At 38.7% G+C, this 23,750-nt stretch overlaps 1 protein-coding gene across 1 annotated transcript in view; it reads right to left on the bottom strand.

Annotated features, from left to right (window-relative positions):
* The window catches only part of ARFGAP3 (ADP ribosylation factor GTPase activating protein 3), a 32,854-nt gene extending 14,415 nt beyond the window's left edge, over positions 1-18,439 (bottom strand). Inside the window, 10 exon segments of the mRNA XM_050712274.1 lie at positions 1,765-1,907; positions 3,261-3,307; positions 5,141-5,200; positions 5,599-5,680; positions 7,672-7,755; positions 9,128-9,259; positions 11,694-11,766; positions 14,541-14,659; positions 16,721-16,817; positions 18,300-18,439. Of these exon segments, the coding sequence (XP_050568231.1) occupies positions 1,765-1,907; positions 3,261-3,307; positions 5,141-5,200; positions 5,599-5,680; positions 7,672-7,755; positions 9,128-9,259; positions 11,694-11,766; positions 14,541-14,659; positions 16,721-16,780 (800 nt within the window). The 5' untranslated portion in view covers positions 16,781-16,817; positions 18,300-18,439.
* Between the last annotated feature and the right edge of the window lie 5,311 nt (positions 18,440-23,750).

The following is a 23,750-nucleotide window of genomic DNA, read 5'->3' as shown; positions in this document are numbered from 1 at the left end:
TCTATTTTATGAATATCAAAAATCTCTCACCTCTTCAGATTAAAAAAAATCAGTGTAACCCCAGTAATCTATTCTTTTGTCAGTGCACAGCAAAAAAACAAGAAACTGTGTACCAATTATAAAATTACATTTCAAGTCTCAGGATTCTCTCTCCTTCTAAAAAGCAAGTACAAAAACGCGTAATTTCCATTTCATCCATGTACATCCATGTAACAAAGTCGCACTGAATTAATCTATTAGAGCTCATTACTCTAGCTTTTATAATTAAAACCGCCACAAAAATTAGTTGGAGGCAAAAGTAATTTTTAAAGTATTCATCCTTTTTTAACTTTTGATATATGCTGCCATCTCCAGTTAAAAATCCAATAAGTTAATCTCCAGAGAAGTACAGTAATCTTGCCTTCAGTGGGATCAGATCCATAAACTGAAGTGTATGTGCATTCCTCATGTTTACAGACATTTTTGGAGGGTCCTGGCCACTGCAGAAAGGTTGCAGTGGACCTATACTAAAAACTGCCTTGAACCTATACAGATTATGTACTGACAAATGTTTCTGAAAAAAAAAAAACAAAACAAGATTACTAATGTGAATTTCTTCTAAACTGAATATCTTTGAAGATAATATCATTAATGAAAAATCATAACTCAGACGATACATTTTTCTTTTTTATTTATTTATTTATTTAGCAGCATGTTCAGGTTTGGCAATCAGTGAGAAATGCAATTTCCGTGGTAAAAGTACTTCGAAAAATTACCAATCTCTGCAATTAATACTTCTGATGCACACAAAACATCCACAAAACATCTGCAGAGGACACGTAACGTGAGCAAAAGTAGCATGGAGGAGATTACAGGTCTAAAAGCTTGGTACCATGAGTTCCACGTGATCCTGTAATTCTATAATTACATTTAAATTCAGAAATTTCTTTAATAGGTTATAAAAAATATGCATGTTAGCACTTAAGAGAGGATGTTAAAATTTACAACAGTAAAAGCATACATAACCAACTCTTTAACGATCTAATTTTGATGACAACTATGATAATGTTAGAAACCAAAAACATGTAGCAGAGAAATGTAATGGTAAGAACAAAGAACCATACCCTGAGTAGTTATTGAGAATGGACTAACAGATTTGAGGACACCAACAAAAACATTCAAAGGGTGAAAGCGGCTCCAGTATAAAAGAGTTGAAATTTAAGCAGGCATTTCTAGTCATACTTAAACTACTACTTGCTTTCAGCAGTGAAACTCTTACCCAACATATATGAATAAAACTGAGTACCTGCATGTTTCCTAAGCTTTTAGAGAGGCTGGTTAAGTTGTATTCAGGTCACTTCACCAAAACAAAATGAACTAGGTAACTAGCCCTGGGTAAAGAAAAGTTCAAGAAGAAAAACCTTCTGTGGTATTAACCTTAGCTTACTTTATCATTTACATTACATTATTCATATGTATCAGTGGAATGCCTCCTTATTTTCTGCTTTAAATAAAAATAATATTAAGGTTATTTTTAAAGACAGGATTGGGTTATTTCTACAGTAAAAGAGCAACTGTCGAAACATATACCTAATGTGTGTGGGGGGGGAAATAGAGCGATTACTTTTGGCCCACCTCATCCACATTTGGGGATTTTTAATAAGCAAGAGCTGAAGTTTTATTTGCATGAACTAGTCTAAGGTAACGTTTAAAATGTTGACAATTACTTCATTAACATGAAATTAAGCATCGTGGTTTACTGTTGTACATACAATTCATACTTACAGTGGCTCTTCCTTCTCAGTTTTCTTACTGCTATGAAGATCCTGTTCCTTCATTTTATCTACAGCTTGTGCTTGTTTTTCAATCTCATTAAAGCTTTGACTGCTGACTTTTTGTGCCCCCAAACCGCCTTTTTTGGTGCCAAGCTTGATATATTAAAAAACAAAAAATAGAAGTCCCAACATTATAACTGAGACGATCACCTCAAATGATTTAAGAGTCAACTTTGAAAGCAATAGCAAACACTACATACTGTTAGGGAGTATACAGCACAACTTTAATAATTATTATGTTGTATAGTAATATAATCAAATTTGTTGCAATTGAACCATTTGTTTCTCATTCACTTAAATCACAATTTATACTTAGAAGTGGCAACAAATTTTATATATTAGTTCTTATTTATTATATTAGTTCTCACCAGCCAGTGCTAGTGTCTTATCTTACTATTAAGAATTGATTTATTCATATTTTTAATAAATGTGTATATAAGTATTTAATGATTTAAGGTAGTACAGCAATATACAAGTTTTGTACATACGTGTATGCAAAACTCAAACACACTGATTAGCTTTTGCATGTGACAAAGCACAGTAAACATTTTTAGATAAATATGTCATCTGAGAGGTTACAGTTCTGCGCTGGTTCTTTTAAAACAATTCTACTTCTAGCTCATTACTTCAATACAGGAAAACAAATTCTTTCATTCTGATTATTGATTACTTAAAAAAAAACCCTACTGAATTCTACAAATATGAATCGACACAATGATGGAGATTCAGATGTGGCAAAGCCCTCAAACTGCTGTTCTCAGTCTCCCATGCACTTAATTTGTCATTTGCAACACTGCAGCAATATGAATTTTCACAATATTTTTATCTTAACCTGTTAGCACTTTAATGGCTTCATGTAAGAGCTCTGGCCTACGTACACAGAGTTGTACAGTTTTAGTCTCTGACACTAGTTCACAAACTGCACGTGCACCTGTGAACCCAGTTATGTTCTTACTGTAAGGGAACATATCTGCGTAAGCCATTTAGAATAAATATGAAATTCCTCTTGCATATTAGGGCCCTCTAGTGGGATCAAGGAATAATACTGTTCAATCTAAACAAATCTGCTATTCAGGTCCAGACAGCACCCAAAAAAAATGAAGCTCAGATATACATGTGGAAGTCTAGAGAGTTCAGTGAGCTGCATACATGTAAACACACTTAGAATTTATCTGAGGTCAGAAAACAACCAATTAATCTTAAGTACTCTACTACAGAGTAATAGCAATTTATTAGACAAATTCATCTTAACAATAATCCATTTTGAAACAGATCATTGGCTGTTTGATATAGAACAGATATTCGATTGCATTTTATTTTCATCGACTGTTACTGATACATGTACTGTTTAGTATTAACATACACAATACATTTCCAAACTGCAATCTACATATTTCCAGAGATCTGTAATACAGAGAAAAATATGCATTAACTATATAGACTTACCCCCTTCTTAACTTGATTTGGCTTCTTTTTTATGAAGGTGGTGTTCTCTGCAATGATTAAACATATGTTACTTGACATACAATTTCATTAATTTCAGAATTGCAAAAGTTAATTTCCATAATTTCAGCCTCAAAACAGTTTTTCTATTTTTTTTCTAATGCCTTAAGTATTACATTTTCTACATGAAGAGATTTAAAAACTAAACTGAGTTACATAGAACAAAGCTGTGAATATCACTAAGAAAAGGTAGGAAAAAGACTCTGAGGGTAAGGTACCTCTTGCCAATTCTTAATAGGAATAAAATTATGGCTCAGTTTCCAGTTGTGGATACCAACTAGTACACAGACTTAACATTATAAATCAGACTAGAGGTCCACTTGATCCCATACCGCTTCCAGGATAAATTGTTTTCTGGATAGAAAGGTACTGGCTATGTTTAAAACAAGCAATGATACAGATAAAACATACCTGTATCATCATAAACATGCAAAGTGTGAAAGTTCCAGCCTTAATACTTTGTATTAAATATTGAAACACAGTAAATGAACCTACATTCTGCTCATCGTGAAATCTGACGGAACTCCGAAACTTGGTATTCTTAATGAGACCTTAGTAGACCTAACGACAGGAAAAATATAGTGTGCCTTATTGATAGCTACATTGAGCCAAGGTGTAAAACTCCCAGAATCAAAAGTTTCCAATTACTGACTCCTCCAAAATGCTTGTACATAAATGAAAACTGATTTGAGCTGAAATTTAATTGGAAACAGGCTGAACAAGCATATACAGAACAGAGATTCCTCATGTAAGATTGACCTTTTGATGTCCAAAACAAACAAAAAAAGCACTAGTTTTATGAGAACATGTGTTATAGATACAATTGAGAAAACCAGGAAAGCACATGTGGGTAACTTTTTTCAATCCACTTGCCTCCATCTCATAAAAAAAACAAACAAAACAGTGAATAAAAAAACCAGTGATGAAGCAATATGACACACTCCTCACTGTTAAGTAAATTAAGATTCTGGACACTGAAGATTTTGTATTACAAATACAAGATTTGTAAACTAAATTTTTATGTTTAGTTTTCTGAAAAGGAAGCAAAATCTGCCTAAATAGAAATAGGGACCTAATGTGCTTGCTTAGCATAAATAGCAGGCCATTCATCACAGAATGGTTTAGGTTGGAAGGGACCTTAAAGATCACCTAGTTCCAACCCCTCTGCCATGGGCAGGGACACCTCCCACCAGACCAGGCTGACAAAGGCTCCATCCAGCCTGGCCTCGAACAGCTCCAGGGATGGGGCATCCACAGCTTCTCTGAGCAACCTGTTCCAGTGCCTCACCACCCTCACGGTAAAGAATTTCTTCCAATATCTAATGTAAATCTCCCCCCTTTTAGCTTAAAACCATTCCATGTTGCTCTACCATTATCTGACCAAGTAAAAAGTTGCTCTCCATCTTTTTTATAAGCCCTCTTTAAGTATTGAAAAGCTGCAATGAATAATCACAGCAGAATCACCCAGAATAATCACAGCACAACGCTCTATTCCACCCTGTGTGTAGATGCACAACTTGAAGCAGCGTAACGGAAGGTGTAAAGCATTACTGGTCACCTATATTAAGTCTGATATCTATAGCATTTAAATTCATCAAGTCAGCTAGGACAAGATAGATAAAACCAGAATGCAATTAACTAAAACTGATGGATACTGTTTATGAAAAGAAGCTGTAACACAAATTAAGATGTTTAAAAGTAACTCATGCACACTGCTATTAAACTAAGAATTTCACATCTCTTCCCAGTCACACATTCTTAGTAAGTATGAATATAAAAGTACACTATACTGGCTGCTATCATCTTCTGCTTATGCTCATTACCTAATGCAGCTTTTGGTGATGTACTAAGGCAATCAACACTTGGTCCATGTTCTGGTCCACCTGAAAGCATGATGAGTAACAAGGTTAAGAATATCAGAAGACTCATTTGAATGTTTAACATACCAAAACACAACTCACTGTCCTCAGGATACTGTTTGATATAGATACCATAACGTGCTATTTCTGTCACAGCTTTTCCAGTTACTAACAGAGCAGCATGCACCCAAAGATTCATCTGAAATCTTCTGAATCAGATTTTAATTTGGATTCCTATTAAACATTATTAAAGGAATATGTTCACAAAGTCTAGCATAAATCTTCTAGAAACTCCTTCTTCCCCCAAATACTTAAGTTATTAGCATGATAAGGTTATTTAATTATTAAAGTAAGGTAAAGAGAGTCTAAACAAAGAGACTATCAAAAAATGCAGCTTATTGTTAACAAAGAATCAGTCATACCTTCACAGCATTCTGGAACATTTTCTGAAGCTTTCTGCTGTAGAGAAACTGGCTCTGGTTCTGATAGTACCCATTCAGTATTCTTTGCATTGAAAAAAAAAAAAACACAAAAACACAAAGATCAAAAGTGCACACAAGATAGAATACATCAAATAAATATGAGCACTGTGCTCAAAGATAACTAATTAGCTAAAATTGGATTCCTATGACTAGAGCTTCTATGTTTAAAACCTGTTACAGGAAATGTCTACCTTTATTAAAAAGCATTCCTGAGCACCTGTATTCGTCTCTCAGAAATAACCCTCAAACACATCCTCCTCACCAGGCAAGTCTATGACCTGCTCACAATTAGACCCACTTAGTATTAGCTTTTCCACCTATGCTGTGCCACTGCCAGTCCACGCTTCTCTTCCTTAAAATCTCAATATCATAAATTCCCGATACTTCTCTCTCAAAACCATACCCAAAGAATCTCTTGCCCTGCCTGAAGCACACAGACTGCTTGTCTCTGATCCCCTACTTTTGCAGCTATCCAAAAATTCTGCTTTGAAGATTTACATTATCTTATTGATAAATTTTCTCAAGGGGTTTTGTAACAAGTTCCTACTTCTCGTACTTCAGCCTAAATTTACAACACTTCTCTGCTTACCTCTTTCTCTCTAGCTTACTGCAGTTTATGCTTTTCCTACTCACTTTCAAGTATTCTTCCATATTGCCTTTTGCAAACAGAAATACTGTTTACTTTTCTATCAGAACAGATAATCTTCTGATGAAAATACTAGACTACAGCTCACAAAAACTAATTTATTTTTGTCTTTGCAACAAGCATTTCTGAGTAATATAGCATTCTTCCCAAACTGTAAAACATAAATATTCTTTCCCTGGTTCAAAGATGTCAAAATTTATTTTTATAAGACATTCAAATACTGACCATAGTAGAAGTTCCTAAAATAAAACAAACAGATAAAAGGCTGAAATTTCCTTTAAAATACGTTTTTGAAACATTACAAAAACAACAAAAAAGTTATATTTTAAAATGTCACAATTGAATAACTAAAGGAGGGGGGTGTTTTTTCCTTTAAATTACAGCTTTTCCCATTCTTAAGTACCCTAGATATATTAGAAAGTCAATTAAAAACCTGCTATTTTTACTGTGTTCCTTACCAGGGTGCAGATATGAACTCACATACGTTTTTATTACTGATTACGATATAAATGGATCACCACAACATTATGACTGGGGAATGAATGCAATGAATGTTTACAAAGTGTTGAAGAATATTCACAAGGCCTAATATGATATGCCAAGTTCTTTGCATTCTTCTCTATCCCAAAATATGCCTCATGATGATACTTAGTTATAGGTATTCACTGATTGCAACCATACTAGAAAACAATCATGTCAGAACACTTAATATTGTTGAAATATTTAGGAATACTAGGCATAGCAGTAGCTTAATTATTCCAAGTTTAAGATCACAACTACTGAAGTTGTTTTTAATGGTATTTTTTAATCTAAGACACAAGAGAGTCTCTAAAACACTGTTCTCTGAAATAAACACAGCATCTGTCACTATAAGGCACTGAGAATGCAGAGCAGAGGTGAGATCAAATAAATGAAAACCAGCGGTAGCAATAGCTTTCAGAAAGTTATTTTAACTTTTTCAAAGAGGATGGAGGAATTCTGGAGGAAGTAAAAAAGCACCTGCTTAGCAAATATTTTTTTACCATTAAACTTTATTCATCAAAAAAACAGTTATCACATATTAAGTTTAGATCAGGGCACTCCCAAGACAGGGATCATGAGCCAAAGTGGAATTGTACGCCTAAGAAAAACACAGCTTCATTTCACATTTAGCTACTTTTTGGGTCATTCTAAATTATCATCTTAGAAAGTGGTTCACATCCAGGAAGAATTTTGAGACCCACAGAAGGAAAAGCAGATAAACATTAACTCACTGACCTATCCTTTCTCTGTTAGATTTTCTTAGAGAGTTTAAAATTAATCACAGAGCACACAGCTCTCCTAAGAAGCTAGAAAGCAAACAAGAATTAAATACAGGCAATCTATACCTTAGGAGAAACATGGGATGCAAAAAAGTCTTCCTCTTTGTGCTGCGGTGACACAGGTGGCATTCCACATCCATCTGTCCACAGCTAAAAGTATTTTGAGAGAGGTAGAAAGAAAAGAAGGAAGAGAGGGAGATTATTAATTTTACAGGACAATTGCATGAATGCATCCTAAAAAATGCACTTATCTTAAAACTGGTTTTTTTTTTTCCCAAGTTAAAAATATATTGATTTTCTTTTCCTAAGTATTTTTTCCTTACAAATTTATTTGAGCTTTAATACATGACATTCCTTTTTAGATTCAATGTCTGGTGATGTCTTCCCTTACATTACCCATTTTCTTCCTAACAAAATACTCGGCATAAGCTCTGCTGCAGTAATATTGTCAACATTTAATATCACTAGAGCTTTACTTGAACTTGTTTTACATCTAAAGCTGTCTAGTAAGTCAAAAGAAATATTCTTTCAAGCTAGTGATGAGAACCATATTAACTATAATACCTGCCATACAAAATTACAATTAATTAAATTTCATAATATTTGATGAACAGATTAGAAGAAAGAAATGCAAGACATTTTAATTAATTTATTTAAAATTCTCACTATTTGATCAACTTCAAATGAATTAGTCATGGACTTAAACACGCTGAATTAAACTATCAAAACATTCATTCTGCATATACAGAAGAGAGACATTGTCAAACTTACTTAACACCTCAGCAGACCTAAATAACGTGTACTTTGCTAACAACTTCTTCCTGTCAGCAACCTAACTTCAAAGCTTTGACAGCATGCCTGCACTGCATCAGCATTTTTAACAGAACAGCATGTTCAGGACATATAGATAGATAGATAGATAGATAGATAGATAAGTTGCTAATTTTTCAAATATATTTTTGGTAGAAAAAAAGGAAAAAAAACATTTATCTGTTCAAATCAAAACCCACTTAAATCTCAACTATTTTGTAGTTAACTCTATTGGCACTTTTACATTTTTACATCATGTACTTCTCAGTAATAATTCAGTTATAGAAAAGCAAAAATAAATACAATATATAATTCACAGAGAAGTGCTGCTGTTTTTGTTATACAGTAGCACAAACACAATTTTTCAGCACACTTGAGAAACAAAGTAGTTTCCTTTTTGAAGAATACCTGAAGTTTCTGCCTAGGATTCCTGTAAGTTATTGAAAATGCTGCAAATGGTGTTTTGAGTAACCCAAAAGTGATCCCGAAATATGAGGTTCAGCTCTACCCTCAATATTTTTTTCAAACAACAACAACAAAGAAGTTGCAAATAGTTTACTCCACAGCTTGTAACTTCACTGCAACGTGTACCAGTACCTCCAACAGGCAGATAATCTTTCACATTATTAATTAGAAACTTAAAATGGCTCTGGATTGTAAAGAATAGAAAGTTTTTGAGAAATCTAAGTTACATAAGACACACATTACTCACATCAGTACCATGCTTTCTTGTTGCTTGTGTTGCAAGAGATTTAATCTTCTCTTTGTAAAGCTGAGCAGCACGACTGTTATACTTTGCATTGGTATCGCTTGTTGTGCATCCATGTTGATGGAAAAAAGCAGACTATGAAGAACACAAGATGCAATGAGAAACAAATTTAAAAACTAATGCCACTTAACAAAAATATATCGCAATGCAGCAAAATACTCTCCTCCTGTATCTAAATATTTTTAATTATGAAGTCTGTGTAAATTTCCAAAATAAGAAGAAAACTCCCTTATGGCAACATATGTACACATAAACAACAACAATAAATTAAAAAAATAGATTAGTGGTATGTTTTAAAAGCACACAGAGATACAAGCTTCCAAACATATACAAACATTCCTAGTTTTGAATCTAACAAGGAAAGGAAGAGTTAACTAACCGCCAACACCTGTGCTTCAAAGGACATTTCTGATATTCTAAAAGGTATCACTTGCTTTCATCTCGAGCTTGCTAGAAGGAACAATGTATGCTCAATAGCATCAAAATGGCTATATAAAAATGGTCTTCTTTAAAGTGTGTATCCACATACATATGTACTTACATATAAATTATATATTCACACGCACACACTCTTTATATGTCTATTCACATACAAATAAAAACTTTGTTTGAAAGATTAAGAAATGGAAAAGCTGGGCATTTTTTTAGTACCTAGAATTAACTAGCAAATGATGTCATATGTTCTTGCACAGAAGAACTTAGACTATTACAGTAAAACATAGTAAACAAGTTTCTGATAGGGTTAGCAAATCCAGACAACTGAAACTATAACCTCAAATGTAAATCTAATATACAAGTACTGGACTTCATATAAAAGTTAAGCCACAATACATTCCTGTGATTGCAACAAAAACGGTTATAAACATCACAAGTGTCAAAAGGACTGTGTATATTTGCATTTAGGTGTGTATATACATACATATATATATATATATCTATATATATACATACACCTATGGAGTTGACATTCAGAGCTTTTCTTTGTAAACCCTAATTCCAATCATTGTAGGTGTTTATTCTGAAAACAAAAGAAACTCACATCACCAAATTTTCTAGCAATCCCATACACAGCTATAAAGCTCATAACTGATTCAAGATTCAGTATCACCAGGAAATTACAGAATAGAAATACTAAATGTTAGTCTGAGAGTATTTCTAAGCAGTAGTTGGTAAAAATAGAATTCAGCATTTTATTGGAACAAAAAGGAAATTGTTTTTTAATGCAATTAGAGGGAAGATTTTTTACTTTTACTTTTTAAATGTTGAGGCAGTTTACTAAAATGGTCTTTAAAGTTTCAGCCATTTATCCTGCTAGGTAATCCAAAAGAGGTCATTATGAATTTCAGGTGTATGAGATGTGGGTATATTAGACCCATTGGTAGAATGCATGATAGGATAATAGGACAATGATCCTCACTCAATTCATCATTCTTTGTATGGAAATATTTAAAATATTCTAATACTGAAATATTTATAAATATTTAAAATATTAAATTCAGAGATAGTAAGATTTAGGAGAATATTACAATGACAAGACTCAAGGAAAGCAGATTAAGAAAGCTCATAATTGTAAATGGAATGAAAGCTTGGTTGAGAGGGAACACAAATAAGCTCAAGACTTAAAGTTTCTTAAACAATGTTTACGGACTAAACACAAACAAAGAAAGATAAGGGGTAAGTTTCCAGGGAACTGGAAGAAAAGTAGAAGTTTCTTATGAAAGTTACATGTTTCGACACCGAGTAGTTCAGCTTAGTGAAGCAATCTCAACTATCAGTGGTTGATCTTTGAAAAAAATATGAGAAAAGAGGCAAGATTCCAGAGGAGTTGACCGAAGAAAGTATCATCTTTTTAAAAAGAAACTGAGGACAATACAGCAGTCAACATAAAACCTTACTTTTAAAAAAATATATTATGAAACAAACTTATTTGTAAGTATATAAAAGAATTAAATCAAAAGTAACAGATGATATCAATTGGCCAAAACAAAAACACTGCTACTTCCTCTCTCTGACAGTGTAGCATGTTGACAGTGTAGCATGTCTTATCTTGACTTCAACTGTACCTAAGGCCTAAGTCATATCTTGACTTCAGCAGTGACATGACCTTTGGCAAGACATTTTCATAAACCACATACAGAAATATGGTCACAGGAAAACACTTGTTAACTAGGTTTACAAGCAGATGGAAAGCCATCTTTCATCAGTTATCAATGTTTTGCTGTTAAATTAGATGCATTTTCAAGGAATCTGGTCTAGTCTTTTCAGTGATTTTTATTAATGACTTCTAAGGAAAAAAAAAAAACTTTTGCAGATTATACCAACATGGAAAAGTTGCAAGAAGTATGGAAGGTGAAATCAGCACTCAAAAGAATTCTTAAAAACAAGAAAAAGGAGAGAAACAGACTGGAAAAATAAAAATATTCTAAAAGATGTAAGCCAGTAAGGAAAGACAATAGCTTCCAAGCCTAACAAGCTTCAATGTGCAAGGCAAACACTCAAGAGTACATACAGCATTTGCATTTCCTCCAACTTGCATGCATCTCAGTTGAAACCAAGACCAATTGGAATCCAGTTCTGTAGATCTGAAGAGAAGGAAACATTTTTAATGTTATCTTCACAGACATTTAAAATCTACCTCGTTTGTGTAAAGAGTTTATTTCCCAAATTATCTGGGGGTGGTGGAGGGAGCACTGAGTATGAGGAGAATTCTAAGAGTCATAATATTGTGATCATCAGGAATGCATTCCTGAAAGACCCCTCGTAACATTCTTTTATACAGTGACAAAGCAACAGAGGAAAAATACAGATTTTAGTTGATGGAAAACAGCTGCTTTTATCTGCAGTCCGTTCTTAGATGCATTGCTTTCACACACTTCAAATAGTTATATATTTGAAATGGAAGGTTCTATTTAATAGGCCAAAAACGCCTATAGGACATAAATTGGGTTACTCACCTGAAATATGAGAAGCTCACTAAAACTGCACCAACTGACTGAGCCTATCCAAGTGCTGCCACCAAAGGGGAGTATAGTCCTTTACACAAAACCTCTCACTTCCTACCCCAGTACTGACACTGTGGTGGCAACATAATGAACTACTTCAGGAAGCAAAGTTGGCAAAAAAAAAAAATTGTCTCCAAACTGGCTTGCTAGGCTGTCAGATTATCATTATGATCAACATACTGTAGCACTCCTGAGGATAAAGTGGTATTTGCCTCAGTCTTGACTGGAAAAATGATAAAATGCTTCAACATGCTTACTCACTTCTTTGTTTTCATCACAGACTCACAGAATGGTTTGGGTTGGAAGGGACTTTAAACATCACCCAGTTCCAACCCCCCTGCCATGGGCAGGGACACCTCCCACCAGACCAGGTTGCCCAAAGCCCCATCCAGCCTGGCCCTGAATACCTCCTGGGATGGGGCATCCACAGCTTCTCTGGGCAGCCTGTGCCAGTGCCTCACCACCCTCTGAGTGAAGAATTTCTTCCTAATAACTAAGCTAAATCTACCCTCTTTCAGTTTAAAGCCATTACTCCTTGTCCTATCACTACACTTCCTAACAACTTGCTCTCCAGCTTTCCTATAGGCCCCCTTTAGGCACTGGAAGGCTGCTATAAGGTCTCCCCAGAGCCTTCTCTTCTCAAGGCTGAACATCCCCAACTCCCTTGACCCATCTTCACAGGAGAGGTGCTCCAGCCCTTGAATCATCCTTGTTGCCCTTCTCTGGGCTCGCTCCAACAGGTCCATGTCCTTCTTGTGCTGGGGCCCCAGAGCTGAATGCAGTGCTCCAGGTGGGGTCTCATGAGAGCAGAGCAGAGAGCGACAATCCCCTCCCTCACCCTCCTGGCCATGCTCCTTTTGATGCAGCCCAGGATATGGGTGGCTTTTTGGGCTGCAAGAGCACATTGCTGGCTCACGTTAAGCTTCTCATCAACCAACACCCCCAGGTCCTTCTCCTCAGGGCTGCTCTCAATCCATTCTCCACCCAGCCTGTATCTGTGCTGGGGATTGCCCCAACAGAGGTGCAGGACCTCATGCTTGGCCTTGTTGAACTTCACGAGGTTCGCACAGGCCTACCTCTCAGGCCTGCCCAGGTCCCCCTGGATGGCATCCCTTCCCTCCAAGCCTGTTGACCACACCACGCAGCTTGGTGTCATCAGCAGACCTGCCAAGGGTACCCCTCAATCCCACTCTCCATGTCACCGACAAAAATGTTAAACGGCACTGGTCCCAGTACTTACCCCCTGAGGAACGCCACTGATCACTGACCTCCGCTTGGACAGTGAGCTGTTGACTACAACTCTCTGAGGGCAACCATCTAATGCCTTACCCACTGTGTGGGCCCATTCATCAAATCCATGTATTTTCAATTTAGAGACAAGGATATCATGGGGGACAGCGTCAAATGCTTTGCACAAGCCCAGGCAGATGATGTCAGTTATTCTTCCCCTATCCAATGCTGTAACTCCATCAGAGAAGGCCACCACATTTGTCAGGCACAGTTGGCCCTTAGTGAAGCTGTGTTGGCTGTCACCAATCACCTCCTTGTTTTCCATGTGCCTTTGCATAGTTTCCAGGAGGATCTGCTCCATGATCTTGCCGGACACAGAGATGAGACTGACTGGCCTGTAGTTCCCTGGGTCTTCCTTTTTTCCCTTTTTTAAAAACATAGGTTATATTTCCCTTCTTCCAGTTCACTGGACTGCCACAACTTCTCAAATACGATGGATTGTGGCTTACCAACTACATCCGTCAATTCCCTCAGGACCCATGGACGTATCTCAGCAGGTCCCATGGACTTGTGCACCTTCAGCTTCCTCAGCTGGTCTTGAACCTGATCTTCTCCTACAATGGGTGGCTCTTCATTATCCCAGTCCCTGCCTTTGCCTTCTGGGGCCTGGGCTCTGTGGTTGGAGCTCTTGCCAGAGAAGACTGAGGCAAAAAACTCATCGAGAACCTCTGCCTTCTCTATATCCTGGGTGACCAGGTCTCCTGTTTCCTTCTGGAAAGGGCCCACAATTCTGTTAGTCTTCCTTTATCACTGACCTACCTATAGAAGCCATCATCTTCAATGTACAAATAAATCTGCCAACAAATATGCGCTACTAACAAACACTAGAAGCAGGTAATGGGAATGGGCGCAAGGTACAAATTCTACCAAACCCTACCTATTTACCTCATTCCCAAGTAGCTATCAGATAAATCAAAGCTTTTACAAACATTAAGAACTTTTCAATCAGAAATTAAGGAAAGAATGAGTTTTCCTCTCTGAACAGCCATCTGAACAAAATAAAAAAACATCAGAAGTTGAAAAAAAATACCATTTTTAATGTAAAAAATATACGAACTACTTACCGAATGAAACTCAAGTGAACACCAAGGGATCGATGGGTCCCCGAACAGTCAATACAAAGAAAAACTCCATATGTTATGCTTGCCCAGCTAGGGTTTTTTGATCCGCAGTCAAAACATACCTTTAAGAAAATAAAAATCATTAATGTGGCTTATGCGTAACCACTTGTTAAAGTTGTATTATAGGTCATTCTGACATCCTTGTAGTGATCAGAACTTAATGAATTCATCCTTATAGCATGGATGTCATCCTTCCAGCTCGGATTACACGACAACTTCACATAACCCTAATTTTATAAAGAGTAGTTGCACAACCTGCCCAAACTCATACGCCTTCACCCAAACTAGACAGGACAACATAAACTCCTGGTTTCAGTCCATAATCAGTTTATACATGGATCACAGGTTGAGAAACAGTAGGGCAGAGAACCCACATCAATCTAGTTCAAGTACACATTTAACACAGTACTTCCAACACTACTGATATACAAAAGCTTTTAAGAAATGTTTTCACTTCCTTGACAGGCTGGGAAGAAAAAACAAACAAACAAAAACACTAAGAAGTCTCCTTGCTAGAAACTACACTGACATAACTAGAGATTTTTGTCTACATACCTAATCAAACAAGCCCTGAGTTTACATTCAAGTCAGCTAACCTATCACCAACCAAATTAATTTCAAGTAGATGCCCAAGAGCAGTTTGAGGCTAAACTCCTAGCTTTACTATGGGTCTGTGTATCTTACACAGCACGCATTTATCAGGCACAAGTTCACCATCATATTCAACACTGGCTCATCCTCAGTATGAACATTTTTAAGTCTGGGCTTCAGTTAGGCCAATAACCTGCAACACAAATGGAAAGCATGGAGGTCACAGTTTCTGCATGTGTAAGTCCACTCTTTCTCTCTCTATGGAGGCTTAACAGAGCACAACTGGAAGGAAAGGAGTCTGGAAAGCATGTATGTATCCCACTACTGTATGTGCAAAACCAGGGTCATTCACTGACATGCAGCAGAAAGAAGAAATAAGAAAATCCACACAGAATGAGGGACAGAAGGAAGGACTGGAGAGAGTCCCTGAAGTAAGCACAGGTAGGAGAACTATACACAGGGAGTTAGGGAAAAAGAATGAGTAACTCTTCGTGTATGCCATATCACAAGAAAACATACAGGCTTAAGTAGTCAGAATTCATCTGCTTTTCCTCAATTCCCTCCGTTCTTTGAACTAATTCCAATAAATAAATAAATTACCTCATCTTCACTTTAAATTGGCTGTTTTCAAACAGTTTCTTACTAGGCTAAAAGTAGGATGAAGACAACAAAAGACAAGATTCTGTTGGAGATCAAAGCCAAGACAACAGCTTTGGTCCTGCTTCTAACACAGGAGAGAAGAGCAGACTTAGAGCTGTAAGTTTCATTGAAATTCCTCAGAGCAGAAATGGGAAAAGAGAATCTTAAGCATTACCAGGTGGTTAAAAAAATCCCATGGTTAAAAAGGTTCTGTTATTAACATCCCTTTCCTAGAAGAAATATAAGTGCTTCTTAATTTCAGCCTCTTGAAAGTTAATTGCATCACCTTGGAAGCTAGTTGTCACAAAGCAGCATAGCTTACTGGCTTCACTTATCCAGGACTCTATCAACTACCTATCAGACACCTGTGAAAATTATTCATATAGACAAAAATTGTAGCTTTAAGGATTGTGACGCAAGTCAGAATGACAACTAATTTTCTTGTGAAAGTAACATAAGAACTGTCATTTCCATCATGTTATGGGACAGAAATAGAAACATTTTATCAAGTTACCTTACTGAAACAAATGAGTATAAGTCAACTTACACTCATGTTGCTTGGCTTCCTCAATTTTAGAGTGCTTTCCACCACATAAATTGTAACAAGAAATGAAAACAAAATTAAAAGGGATTTCAGAGCCTACCTATGAAATTATTTCCATTTTAAATATGGAGACTGTGTTTATTGGAGTGAGTAAGGTACAACTAAGATATTAGAGTTGTTATAGAAACTAATTTGAAGGATACACTGAAATAATCTATTGCTTTTTAACTACACTTGTATTATTTTTGCTCATTTAGTGTTCAAGCATTTCAGGACAGTCTAGATTCAGGAACAGTCACTTTGGAGAAAAAAAAAAAAAAGAGTAAAAGTTGCAATCAAGATTTTTTACCAGAATAAACACAAAGACTTGGGTCCACAGCAAGACGTCATTAAAACAAACAGGATTCATCTTGTATGAGAGGTTGAAGTTAACAGATCCTTTATGCCTGTTGGTAAATAAGTTCATAGTACACATTGTTGTTGGATATGGCAACAGAGTAATATACAGCCTCTGGAAATGCTAACTTTGACACTTCCAAAGAGCTGGAGGGGCTCAGCAATCACCTGTCACTGAGGTCAGGGTTACAAAGGCACTTTTAACCTGGCACGCAGTGTTGCTGCTGCCACGGGTAGCTCCACATCTCCACGCTCACTATCCCTGTTGTACAAGACCAGCACGCAGCCGCCTGAATGCTGGACCCGCTACTACTCAGGTGGCAGTTTTGCGACTGGTCAAAGGTAACCTTCATCCGAGCAGCCACTCTCTTCCTTTCCAACCACTGTATCCTGATATGCTTTCTTTTCCTGCATCAGCAGTAATAATCAGGCTTGTTGATCCTACTGGAAACCAATGCTACAAAAGCGCTTTGACTCAGAGCAAAGGTAGGTCCAACTCACATCACGGCCACATCATCAGCAATACAAGTATAAGGGAGGGAACAGAAGCACTTGCCAACAGAAGAAAACTGGACTGGAAGCACTGTAAACTTAAAATGACTTGAGCAAGATGTACCATAGTATATTCTGCTGGGGGGGGGGAATATGACCACAACACCTCCCAACAGACACACAAACCCCACAATTCACACTGTAATAACAAAACTGCAGAACTAATAAACCACCACCACAGCACACACTTGGTTTTCAGACAGTTCAGATCCTTGATTTGGGTCTCCAAGCAGAGATGCACACAAATGCATCAACAAGAGAAGAGAGAGAACCAGAGAGCAGGAACCAAAAACTACCTGTTTCAGAGGAACAGATCTGTGCAAACTAAAAGAGTCTATATGCTACAGTCTCAGGGTGCAAGTTATCAGAACTGGTAAGCTTTACAAACGTTTAAACAATACTGGGTAGCTTAAGGACTACGAATGTCTTTCATGTGCACAAAAGACATCCAATTTAATAATTGTAACATGTTCAGTCCTGTATTACATAATACACAAAGACATGAGAACTCCAAAAAGCTGTTTCTCATGCTAATCAAAGGAAACCAGAGGACGAATTACAGGTACGCTATTTTCAAGACAATTATTCAAACGTCCGTTTAAACACGCTACAATTCACACATTAAACTGCACGTTTATTTAAATGAAATCGTTTTCCCTAGGCTCACATGCACTGGGAGCTACCACCAAGCACCTAGCGCAGCACAGAGGTGCATATATATTATACATATAGGTGTGTGTGTCGGGGCTCAGTGGGACAAGCAGCAGGCCTCCGCGGCCACGGAAAGCCCCAGCCGCCCCGCCGGGACCAGCTGGCGGACCGCGGAGCTCCGCCGGGGCCCCGGGGCTCTCCGCCCACCCCGTCCCGTCCCGCCCGGTCCCTGCCCCGCCCTCGGGCAGTGCGACGTGTCACCGCCACGACGGAGCCCGGCCGCCGCCTCCCCCCCGCTCCCCGGCGCCCCGTCCTCCCGCCGCCCTCACCTTGTTGGTGGGGACGGAGCGGAGCCGCTTGAAGATGGCGACGATGTCCTGCTTGCTGGGCTCGCACATGGCGGCAATCGAGGCGAGAGGGCCGCCACGGAGGAACCGCCGCCGCTGCCACCCACTACTCCGCCACCGGCCGCCCCGCTCCGCCCCGCAGGGCGGGACCGGGGGGAGCCGCCTGCCTGCGGCCGCCGGCGTGGCGAGAGGAGGCGGCGGTTGCCGTGGGTACAGGAGGAGGGGCCGGGCTCCCTGAGATGGCGGGCACGGGGGCCGCGGGGCGGTGCCTGAGGGGCCTCAGCGCCTCGGGGCGAAAGATAAATTAAACGTGGAAGGACAACAGCTGTGCTGGTGGCTGGTTTGGGAAAAAGTGACGTGGGGCAGGTGATAACGTGCCTACTTGGATAACATGCTTTATCCAACGAGTAGGTTTCAAACACTGTAAAAATTTCTTGTGAAACCATCGTTCCCTCTCAGCATTAGCATTGAAGTACGTGACAAGGACAAGGAGGGGGCTTGTGGCAGAGCTTGGCCCCGCAGCACTCCTACTCATCAGAGAGCACCAGGGTCTCAAGGTGTTACACCCTCATCTCCCCAACTCTTCTGAGATATGATTGGCCATGTAGGGAACAACCAGAGTTAGGACAAATTTCCTATAATTCTTAGATTTTCTTTCAGCTCGGAGAGTGCTCTGGAGAGTGGCTGCTCTAGCATTCTGCTAGCAACAGCACCATAGATTATCAAGGGCCCAAAATAGCCACATTCAAGGCCTTCCATGACAATATAACTTCAGCACCTCGTTTCACTCTCTTCCATAGCAGCCCCCCGTTCTTACCTGTCAATGAGGAAATAGTCCAGGGTGATGAAACCTATTACCATCAGGGTTGTGGCCATGCTGCACAAAACATCCACACAACGTATGTTGCTGCAAGCCACCAGCAGTCTTGAGGTAGGCATAGGTTTGGGGATCACTGCTGAAACACCTACTGCCTGCTGTCCCATGCACCAGGCCCTCAGCACTGCAAATCAGAGGCACATGAACCGATAGTGCCTTTGCTGATCAGTACAAGTCAGTCACTTGTTATCCTGACAGGCAGCTGAACACACGAACATTTCAGTCATTTTTGAGGTATTGACAATTCCTGCAGCAGGCCAGCTGCCTCCACTCCAGATCAACTTTGTTCAGTCTGACGCTATGTCACAGGTAGTGGGATTGATTATATTATAGGATAGCAGTCCAAAAATCCATCTGTATGCATATAGCCAAATAACACTGGGACTAGACTTAAAATATCTGAGCCTGTATAGGCATAATTCCATACCAGCAAACATAATCAGACCCCTTGGCAGTCACCTGGGATCAGGAATGCCTAACGAGATACGTCTTCGCTCTGCAAGTGAAGTTCACATTTCAGGAAGACATTGCCTGTGAGTCATAGGAGCCCTAAGCACACTCCTTTCCAGAGATGCTTACCAAATCCTATCTGACTGCATGAGGACTGCCATCCTGGCCTACAGCCACTGGCCTCACAGGGAGAAAGAGTTGCCAAGAAATTTCCACAAAGGAGAAAGAGTCCATTACTTCAGCTAAATTCAGTACTATACTTTAGCTTTATAAGTACTATTTAAAAAAAAAAAAAAAAAGGCAGGAGAGGTATGATCTTGCCATTATCAAGAACAATTACATCAGAAAAACAAGGCAATCCTGAAGGTTGATCTGTCTGGCACAATCCCAGAAAAGGATGATCTTACTTATTGTCCTGTACTCTCCTTAGCTGCACTACTGCCCCCCCAAGCAATGGCACACAAAGGCAGCTAGCTCCTGCCACTACAGCAGCCCTGGTAAATCAACATGCAACTTGGGAAGCGCAAATAACACTGTGGGGTGCTGGTTCTTTCACTGGCCTCCTATTTCAGGAAATGGCATGTATCTGCCCTTGAGTCAGAATGTAAAAACTAACTCTGCTAGTTATTCAGAACCACTTTGAACAGAGAACACACAAATCTCCATCCATGAAGTAAAAATGTGCCTGTCCTTGACAGTGTTCAGAAACGCTCTACGCTGTTTGTCTCACACTATGCCTCTATCCTAAGGCCACACTTTGCAATTCAGCTACATGGATGTGCAGGCTAGACAGACTCCTGTTGCAAACTGCAAGCTCAGCTGATTGCTAGGATATGAGTTCTAGACCAAATGCATGAAAAACATTTAGCACATGCTTAAGAACCTGGGGGAGGTAAGCACATCCTGGAAGCAGCCCTAAGAGCAGCCTCAAGGTTGTGGGAGAAAGGTGATATACAATGAATGGAGGTAACAGTAAAAGGAAGGGCTGAGCCGTTCATCTCTGCCAGAGAAAAGGCAGTGTTCATAATTCACTGTCTGCTCTTGCATGTTGAGTAAATTAAAAACAAACAAACAAACACAAACTACTTTTCAAGGGTGCCTGTAGATTGGGCACTGAGTGTCCTCTACTTTGGTGAGCAGCTGTTAGGTGCAATGCAGGTCCTTAACCAGAACCAGCAGTAGACCAGCACTGTGAGCAAAACTGACCCCCCCCCCCCCCATCAGACACTGCTCACATCCTCAACCCTCAACTGATTTTCATCTTCACTGTTGTGGTTTAACACTGCTAGACAGCTAAGCACCACCCAGCCACTTGATCACTCCCCATCCCCAGCAGGATGGGAGAAGAGAATTGGAAGGGCAAAAGCTAGAAAACTAGTGGGTTGAGATTGACAGTTTACCAAAAAAAAAAAAAAGGAAAAAAAGTAATACAAAAAACCACAATTGCTCACCGCCAGCCAATGACCAGCCAGTCCCCATGCAACAGCAGGCCTGGTGAATAGCCCCCAGCTTTTATTGCTGAGCATGATGCCATATGGTAAAGGTTGTGCCTTTGGTCAGTTTGGGTCAGCTGTTCTGCCTGTGCCCCCCTCCCAGCTTCTTGTGCACCCCTAGCCTCCTCACTGGCAGTGCAGTGAGAGAAACAGAAAAGACCTTGGTAAGCACTGTGTAAGCACTGCTCAGCAACAACTGAAAGTGTGTTATCAACACTATTTTCATCACAAATCTAAAACATAGAACCATACAAGCTACTATGAAGAAAATTAACACCATCCCTGCCAAAAAACACATTAACAAAAAATGTCTAAGACCATAAGTCTAAGCACATATTCCTTCTCTGACCCCATTACCCACAGTAAGTTGCACTGTCACACTTTCTCCTTGAGAAAGAATGCTGATTTGTTCAAAATAATTTGGAAATACCCTCCATGCCCTATGCCCCCTTGCCTGTGCTTTGCATCCTTTGAAAAATTTGGTCACACTGAGCAAAATTTGTCACTGCTCACATATTTTGTCACTGCTCACATACATTGTGCATAATGGTAACATGCTGCTTCATGCCAACTACAGCTCTAGAAATTTTAGGCTACCCTCTCCCCTGCAAATATCCTCAAACATACATGTCTGGGACTATGTCGTATCTTTCCAGTTCACACAATCCATCCAGAAAATCTCCTCTCTGGAGTAGAGAGAGCAAACATCCAAATACCTACTTCCACAATATGGAAATGAAGCTTAGGAATGTTGAACTACATTAAAAACCAGTTGAAACCAGTTCAGCATATCAATAATACACTTTTATTTAGTACTAATGCATTGTTTGTACTGATAACAAGAAACAATCAGTTCACCACACAGGCAAGGTTTCTTGAGAGTAGTCCTTCTCAACTGCATTGCCCAGTACAAAACCAAAAAGTTACAATACTGGAACTTACAGACAACCCTGCTGCACAGTCAATATTCACTTTTGCTTAGGTAAACCTGTTTGTATCAGCAATGCAAGAGACTTGCAAAGTTGCATGTAGAAGCAGCATCCCACTGCAAAACCCACCTACGTTTTCCACATGATAGTGTTTAATCTATGACAGTGCAATCAATTTTGTGTGCTCTGCTTAGGATTTCTAGAAATATCTATATCACAATACACAATTACTTCACAATTAATATGGTTGCTGGTTGCTCACCTTGTGGGATTAAAGACTTTGTGAGTCATGCAGAAAGATGACCTAGCTAAGGTAACAGATGACTTGGATTTTCAAAAAATTTTTGCTAGTAAAAAAATTTGAATAAACTGCCATGAAATAAGGAAATGATCATTTAATAAAATAGTTACTGACAACCAAAATAAACAGTAGGGGTTTACCAATGTGTCCTCCAAAGGGATTCAGGCTTGGACATGTAGATTTGAATATTCATCTGTGAAAAAGGTGAACAGAAAGGTGGTAGTTGATTGATATTGAGCTACTTACATTTACAAAAGTGAAGAACGGCAAAAAGACCTTGTACATTACTAACTAGATAATAAAGCAGCAAGTTTCAAAGTCAAATGCAAAATAAAAATACAGTCTGCACTTCTCTAATGGGGTCATAATTAGCTGCTACTACTAAACGCATTACTGATGGTCTTTGTGGAACTAATTACAAGACCTCTTTTCTGTTCTGCATCATTTACATCTGTATGAACAATAGTTTGGTGTTCAGTTGTTGCCAATGCAGTAAATTGAGTGTTCAAAATGAGGAGGAAAGAATTTAGTTTCTTACATCATAGACCAAAGATACAGATTGTTGATAGCTGAAAGAAGCATCACTATCACTATGTATTGTCTTGTTTCTACACGCTTCCCAAGGCACCCACTACATGCCACTGGCACCGACCTCATCTAACCTTCTACAGTCAGTCTTCTCTACAGAGAAGAGGTTACACCTTCTGAAATGTAGACAGGTGCTCAGTAAAACTTCAGGTGTACATAGGTGCTATTGCCTGAATGGAAGGTTCAAGAACCCTCTAAAGTACTTTTGAAACTTTTTGTTAGAGGATTAATGTCATATCACACAGGAATCTGAATTTCTAACAGGAGAAAGGAGGTAAAGCAGGCTGAAAAAAATCACACATACGTATCATCAGCAAATAAACTGCTAGATGTCAAACACAATGAATCTTTCCTAGGCTCTGAAATCGGTCATCTCATTTTAGTTCAAACAAAATTAAGAAGTAAAACTATTCCTGTTAATCTGGGATATCTTGTATTCTCACATTTCAGGAGCAGGATCTGCAGCTTTCTCTAAACTGACCACTAGGTATGATTTCATCCACAATTAGCAAGCTCCCTGATGTTCTGAGGTGAATAACTTTCTGCCAAACCAGAAACGTTGGAAAAAGTTGGAAAAAGGTTTAAATAATGATTATGTAACCTTAGAGTTATTTTTTTAAAAAAATAGCAGACAACTCTAGGAGAACAGGAGGTATTGCTACTGGGCATCCACCCTTCAGTATACCATTCTCCCCCTTTTCTCCTTTGTTTTACAATAGTCTACAGCTATTTTAAGATGACCCAGATCATCAGATTAGGTCAAAGCTATCTCACCTATCTACAGTGGTTTCCAAT

The sequence above is a fragment of the Cygnus atratus genome, chromosome 1 (assembly GCF_013377495.2).
Source record: "Cygnus atratus isolate AKBS03 ecotype Queensland, Australia chromosome 1, CAtr_DNAZoo_HiC_assembly, whole genome shotgun sequence".
Lineage (NCBI taxonomy): Eukaryota > Metazoa > Chordata > Aves > Anseriformes > Anatidae > Cygnus > Cygnus atratus.
Note: the sequence above shows the minus strand (reverse complement) of the source record. Positions and strands in the feature narration are given on the sequence as shown.